Source organism: Lagopus leucura, unplaced genomic scaffold (genome assembly GCF_019238085.1).
Source record: "Lagopus leucura isolate 7727_CA_CO unplaced genomic scaffold, USGS_WTPT01 35071-0_obj-0_obj, whole genome shotgun sequence".
Classification (NCBI taxonomy): Eukaryota; Metazoa; Chordata; class Aves; order Galliformes; family Phasianidae; genus Lagopus; species Lagopus leucura.
In genome coordinates, this window is record NW_024962859.1 from 7,775 (window position 1) to 14,076 (window position 6,302).

The following is a 6,302-nucleotide window of genomic DNA, read 5'->3' on the forward strand; positions in this document are numbered from 1 at the left end:
CCATCCCATCCCCATCCCCATCCCCATCCCCATCCCCATCCCCATCCCCATCCCATCCCCATCTCCATCCCATCCCATCCCACCCCATCCCCATCTCATTCCCATCTGTATCCCCATCCCATCTTCATCCTCACCTTCATCTTCCTCCCATCCCATCCCATCCCATCCCATCCCCACCCCCTCTTCTCCCCATTCCCATTGTCACCTCCATCTCTCTCCCCGCCCCCACCCCCCGCTCTCACCCATCAGGATCCGCATCTGTTTCTTGCCGAAGATGCGGGAGAAGATGGCAGACACGGTGAGGCCCATTGCGGCGGCGGGACGGACCGGAGGGCCGGGATGGCCGGGATGGCCGGGATGGCCGGGATGGCCGGGATGGCCGCGCCGGGGGCGGCCGCGCTGCGACCCCAACGCCTCCGCGCTCCGCGGCGCCAAAGGCTCCGCCCCCTCCTCAAGCCCCGCCCATACCTCTAGCCACGCCCACAACTAGCCACGCCTCCAATCACCGGGCTCCTCCTATTGCCGCGGCACCGTGCACTACCGGCCAACGCTTTTAGCCCCGCCCCTCGGCTCGCCCTGCTCCGCTCTGACACCTGATTGGCAGCCGCACCTACGCCTCTCCCCGAGCTGTTCTTTTTGCGCATGCGCAGCGCCCTTTTTTTTTTCCCCGCTCTGGGGCGAGACTTAAAGCCCGCATGCTCACTGGGCGCCGGCGGCGGGGGGAAGTAGTTATGCGGCGGGCGGAAGTGGTTAAGCGAAGCGGAAGTAGATGGTTGTGGTCTGCGCCTGCGCGCTGGGTACCAGCACCCGACCCGGTGGTTCGGCCCGAAGGCTGCGGCCTGCCGTGCCCAGGTCCGAAGGGGAGGCCCGAAACCGCCGCCTGCCAGCCCCCCGGCCCGGCCCTTCCTGACAGCGCAGCCCTTGGGCTCCCCCTCCTGCTCTGCGGGCACCCCAGGGCCCGGCTCCCTTCATAGAGCCATGGAGAAGTTTGGCATGAACTTCGGAGGTGGCCCAAGTAAGAAAGAACTTCTGGAAACCATTGAATCGCAGAAGAAGCAGCTTCTGAATTACCAGGCTCGGCTGAAGGACGTGGTGATTGCCTACAAGAGCCTCATCAATGAGAAGGAAGCCTTGGAAGCCAGCTTGAAGGTGTTGTCGGCATCTCACGAGGCTGATGTCGGCCTGAGTGGTGCTCAGCCTGCGCGCGTGGCTGCCTCCTGCGCTTCTCCTGCTGATCCCACTGACGATAAGAGCTCGGTTCACAGCGAGGACAGCATGGGGACGGCGACCAGCGCTGACACGACAGCCAGCTTGGCCAGTGCAAAGGGCGAGCAGGGCGCTGAGGAGGAGAAACCCGCAGCAGCTGCACCCTGTCTTAAAGCAGAAGAGACAAATGGTTCGGAGAGCGGTGTCAGCACGAGCAGCGGGGACGTGGCCTGTGCTGCCAGCGAGGCTGATAGGAGGGTGCTTCAGCTGAAGACCCAGCTGGCCACCTTGACCAGTGCTCTGTCAACGGTCACGCAGGAAAAGTCCCGCATGGAAGCCTCGTACCAAGCCGACAAGAAGAAGATGAAGCAGGACCTGGATGACGCTGTTAAAAAAGCAGAGGATGAGACCGAAAGGTTGGAGGCGGAGCTGAGGTCTGTCCAGGAGCAGCTCGCTGAGACCAAAGCCCGTCTGATCACGCAGCAGCACGACCGAGCCCAGGAGCAGAGCGACCATGCTGTTATGCTAAGAGAGCTGCAGAAGCTGCTGCAGAGCGAGAGGGCATTGAGGCAGGACGCAGAGCTGAAGCTGGAGGAGACCAGGGAGGTGCTGGCAGGACGGGTGTGCATGGCTGACCGTGCGGAGGGCTACGAGCTGCAGATCAAGCAGCTGAGCCAGGAGGTGGAGGACCTGAAGAGAGAGCTGCAGGCTCTTCAGGAGGAGAGAAAGAAGCCAGACCCCCGGGTACAGGACCTGCAGGAGGAGATGGCCAACCTTAAGAACCACTTCCAAGCGCAGCTCCTGCAGGAGATGAGGAAGGTAATTCCCTGATTGAGCCCTAGAGCAGCCCACAGTAGGGGGTACCGTGGCAGCAGCTGGAGGAGGGTTTGAGGCTGGAGGAGCCCAAATTCTCCCTCTTTGCCACATGTCACAAAATCCAAGAGATTTCAGACAGGAGAAAATAGCATAGCTTCATTCGATGGGATGATATTTCCTGAGGAAAATAAAAGCTGTTAGTGATGCAGTGTATAAGTTAACCACAGGTGGTGACCACTGGGTGTGGGAGTTACGTAGTGAGTGTCTTCTGCAGCATCACTTGGCTCTGAGCAGCAGCTGGATTTGGGAGGAGAGACCAATGCTCCGACCCGCTGTGGCAATGAGTGTGCTCTCACCTCTGTAAATGCCATGCAAGGTACAGTTCAGTCCCTCTTAAAGGGAGATAACTGCCACCTCCCCCTGGGTGGAACTGTAATCGGTGAGCGGTGAGGCAGGTGGGCGATAAGGGCAGCCTGCTGTGCGAGGTGCTGGGTTGCACATCTTGCTGCGAGGAGGGATGCAGTGGGAAGGAGGAAGCTGTCACTGCAGGCTGTGAGGCAGAGGGCTGGAGGGCTTTGCTGCCTATCACCGAGTTGGCAGCTGGATGTACTCCAGTGTGGGATCCTTATTTCCCCACGGACTGGAACAAGTTTTCAGCTTTCTAATCTGAAACCTCTTAATTAGCAGCTTTGGGGTGACGGCATGCGATCGACCTTGTTGTGGAAGTGATATCCAACATCTTCGGTAGGACAGGGCTGAGGATGAGCTGATCCCAGCCCTGTTTTGGCTCACAGTGAGGACTGACGAGCGGTGCCACCATTCCACTTGCTCTTGTGATCTTGTGATAGAAGCTGTGAGCTCCAGGTGTTTGCTGCAGCTACTCAGAAACCACTGAATTACGTTAATATTGGTGCACCAGAGCGTAGCGTTTAGGCAAATTGCACTTAAGTGTAGGAAAGCTTTAGGGCACACGCTTTAAAAAAAATCCCACTGCAGATTGTGAGGTGTTCTGCTTCATGCCCTGTGCACGCCTCCAGCGATGCAGATAATGCTGCTAACAGCAGCTCTGTGGAGCAGGGAACAAATGGGGAAATGCATTCAGTTTCTTTCATCCTCGAGTCTCTGTTTTAAAGATGGGCATGAGAGAGTTGTAGGGGGGTGGGGGTTGTTTGGAAAATTAGGAGAAAGCGTGTCCCTGAGCTTGCTTGGAGTTGTTTAGAGCAGAATGAAGGCCTTTGTGATTGCAGAGCTCTGTGCTCTCTTTGCTCACAGACTGCACAGGCAGAGGAGCAGCTCCGGCAGCATGCCCAGATGGAGGAGCAGCGCGTGGCCGACCTGGAGGGACAGGTCTCCGAGGTGTCAGGGCTGCTGGGCACCTACGAGAAGGCCAAGCAGAAGGACCAAATGGTCATCCAGAAGCTGAAGGATCGTATCGTGCAGCTGGACCAGGAGAACAAAACCCTGGCCATCGCGGCCTCCAGCCGATCCCCTGCTGATGTGAGCGTGGAAGAAGCCAATCTGGATGTGAACGTTCTCAAGGATAAGATGGAGAAGCTGAAGAAGCTGCTGCAGGTGGCAGCAAAGAAGAGTCAGCCCACGCTGGACATTGAGAAGCTGTGTGAGCTGGAGCTGCCAAAGGGCACCGAGGCCGGGGATGGCGAGAAGGCCACAGCTTTGTACTATCAGCAGGAGCTGAAGCAGCTGAAGGAAGAGTTTGAAAGGTACAAGATGAGGGCGCAAGTTGTTCTCAAGAACAAGTCAGCCAAAGATGGCAATCTGGCCAAAGAACTGGAGGAAGCTCAGGAGCAGCTTGCTGACCTGAAGGAGAAATACGTGGTGCTTCAGCTGTCCTCCGAGGAGGTGGAGAAGCAGCACCAGCTGGACATGGAAGCCAAGAAGCAAGAGTTCTCCCAGCTGCAGCAGCTGCACAGGCAGGAGCTGGAGCGCTGCCAGTTGGAGTACAGGGAACGGGCGCTGAGGCTGGAAGAAGAGATGCACAAGCAGAGGGACCGGGCGCTGGCGGTGCTGGCCGAAAAGGACCAAGAACTGGAGCAGCTGAGATCCGTCGTGTTGCCTTACACCGGGCTCCAGGGCTCCAAGAACTACATGGCACCAGGGACTGACGCTGCGAGCGCTGACCCCCCGGCTAACGGCTCCACAGAGATCCTCCCCCAGGCTCTGCACCTCTCCACCAACGCAGAGCCCACCTTCATCCTGTATGCGGAGCAGCTGGCCCGCAAGGAGGTGGAGATCGTGGCGCTGAGGAAGCAGAAGCACAAGCTGGAAATGCAGGTTCACCAGCTCCAGGAGAAAGTCTTGGTGGAGGAAGAGAGGCACCGGGAAGAGGTGTCGGCACTTCAGAACGAAATCCAGAAGAACTTCAGAGATAAGAGCAGAGAAGGAGCCAACCTGGAGTACCTGAAGAACATCGTCTATAGGTTTTTGACGCTGCCGGATTCCCTCGGCCGCCAGCAGACTCTCACTGCCATATTGACTATTCTGCACTTCAGCCCAGAGGAGAAGCAGGCTGTCAGAAAGCAGTCAGCACACAGCAGCTGGTGGCTGTCGGGGAAGAGATGAGGCGGTTGTGGTTATCCCTCACTGCTTGTGTCTGGGAACAACCTTTCTGCTGAGCTCTCCTGCCGTGTGGGGCAGCTCCTCTCCAGCAGCAGCAGAGCAGGGAGCTCTCAGCACAGAGCCGTGCTTTGAGCTGGTGCTGTCAGCACGGATTTAAAGCAGAATTGTGCCAACCCCTCTGGTAGGATCGCATCGTTCTCCTGCTCTGAGCTGGAACTCGATTATTTTTAAAGAATAATCAAGTTGGGACTCTCTTGGACAGACCAGGAACTCCCTCCCTGCTTCCCTGTGTTTCCCAGGGAGGATGCTCTGAGCCCTGCAGCTGCACCGGAGCAAGCAGTGCTTCCCCTCTGGTTCTGTTAGGGCAGAGACCTCAGCTGCTGGACCCTGCAGAGATGAGGGAAGGCTGAAGTCAGCACCGACTGCTCAGCTGACGTTTGTGAGCCAAGTTGGGGAGTTTTGCTGACCTGCAGGATGTTCTGCAGCGCCCTGGGAGCAAGGCATGGTCTCATGGGGGTGGAAGAAGCAGAGGTGAGGGGCGGAAGGTGGCAGCTCAGGGAACAGCGTGCTCCCTGGTCTCACTGCTGTCTGTGGGATGCAGTAAGCACTGCTGATAGACCTTGAGGTTATTGCATCAGTTCAGTGCGAGCCTGGAGCTCCGTGCTGCTCAGCCCTGACTTGGGGAAGACATCTGCACACCAGGTTTTGAGCCAGGTCTGTGTGTTGGGTGTGGACAGGCACGGTGGGAAGAGTCTGTGGGAGCAGCAGAAGCCACAGCTCAGGCAGTGTTTCCTCACCAACAGGGAAAGGGGCAGCCCTGCAGCACAGGAGGGTCCTCATGCTGCTGTCAGCTCCTTGGAGCTCTCACAGCACAGTTCCTCCCTCTGCTCTCTCACGGCCCCCCTCCTGACTCCCCTCCATCTCTCAGCCCTTCCTGCATATTTCTCCCTCTTTTCTCTCTTTATTCAGCCATCACCCTCCAAAATAAACTTGAACATGTACGTATTTGATGCTTAACTTGGCTGCTGTTTGGGAACCTATGGTTTGAGTGGTGAGCATTGTGCTGGGACAAGGAGGGGGGAAAATGGCTGTAAGTTAAAAGAGAGGAGACTGAAGTTAGATGGGGAGGTAATCCTTCATCCAGAGGCAGTCTGGATGCCCCATCCCTGGAGGTGCCTGAGGCCACAGATGGGGCCCTGGGCAGCTTGAGCTGGGAGGACACCCAGCCCACAGCAGTGCCACCTGTTTGGTGGCCACTGGGACTCCCCCACCACCAGGAATGAGCAAGGATTGAGTCATTGAACGCACCACCACGGAGAAACAGTGCTGGGGAGGATGGGGACAGGGGTCCCATAAGGTTCTCTGAAAGCTGGGGTGCAAATCTGGACCTCCAGCGAGGGCATGGCATGAGGCGATGGCACACAGAAGCTGTTAGGAAAGTGAAGATGGTAATTGTGGGCAGCTGGTTGCAAGAAGTGTGCTAACTGCCCTCCTTGGGAGGAGCACAAAGCTGAGAACGCAGTGTTGAGGGGGAAAAACACTTGTGAACACGAGGATCTTTGTGCTGCTGCAGAGCAGGATGAGGAGCTGGGGCTGCTGAGCGCCACAGGGTGCGTGCTCACGCACTGCCCAGATTAACAAGCAGAATAAATTCCATTTGGAGCTGCAGTAGCTATTGCCATTCGCACACCTGGAGCTTTGTA

The 6,302-nt window shown here is 57.5% G+C and overlaps 2 protein-coding genes across 4 annotated transcripts in view; one reads left to right on the top strand and one right to left on the bottom strand.

The window, feature by feature from the left end:
* ARF5 (ADP ribosylation factor 5) overlaps positions 1–375 on the bottom strand; it is an 8,091-nt gene extending 7,716 nt beyond the window's left edge. For all 3 annotated transcript variants that reach the window (XR_006182241.1, XM_042890998.1, XM_042890997.1), the window contains exon 1: positions 243–375. Coding sequence is in view for 2 of the 3 variants with exons in the window: in XM_042890998.1 (XP_042746932.1) it covers positions 243–309 (67 nt within the window). In the remaining variant the exon portion in view is untranslated. The remainder of the gene's footprint in view (positions 1–242) is intronic.
* Positions 376–817: 442 nt separating this feature from the next.
* GCC1 (GRIP and coiled-coil domain containing 1) lies at positions 818–5,604 on the top strand. The gene is made up of 2 exons (XM_042890999.1): positions 818–2,025; positions 3,295–5,604. Exons 1-2 carry the CDS (start codon positions 979–981, stop codon positions 4,600–4,602), a joined length of 2,355 nt encoding a protein of 784 aa, XP_042746933.1. The 5' UTR covers positions 818–978; the 3' UTR covers positions 4,603–5,604.
* Positions 5,605–6,302: the final 698 nt, after the last annotated feature.

What these genes read in the sequence shown, in the direction of transcription:
- GCC1 (XM_042890999.1), top strand. Translation starts at nt 979, where the DNA reads ATGGAGAAGTTTGGCATGAACTTCGGAGGTGGCCCAAGTAAGAAAGAA. An exon ending in TCCTGCAGGAGATGAGGAAG is followed by an intron (nt 2,026 to 3,294) that starts GTAATTCCCTGA and finishes CTTTGCTCACAG; the next exon opens with ACTGCACAGGCAGAGGAGCA.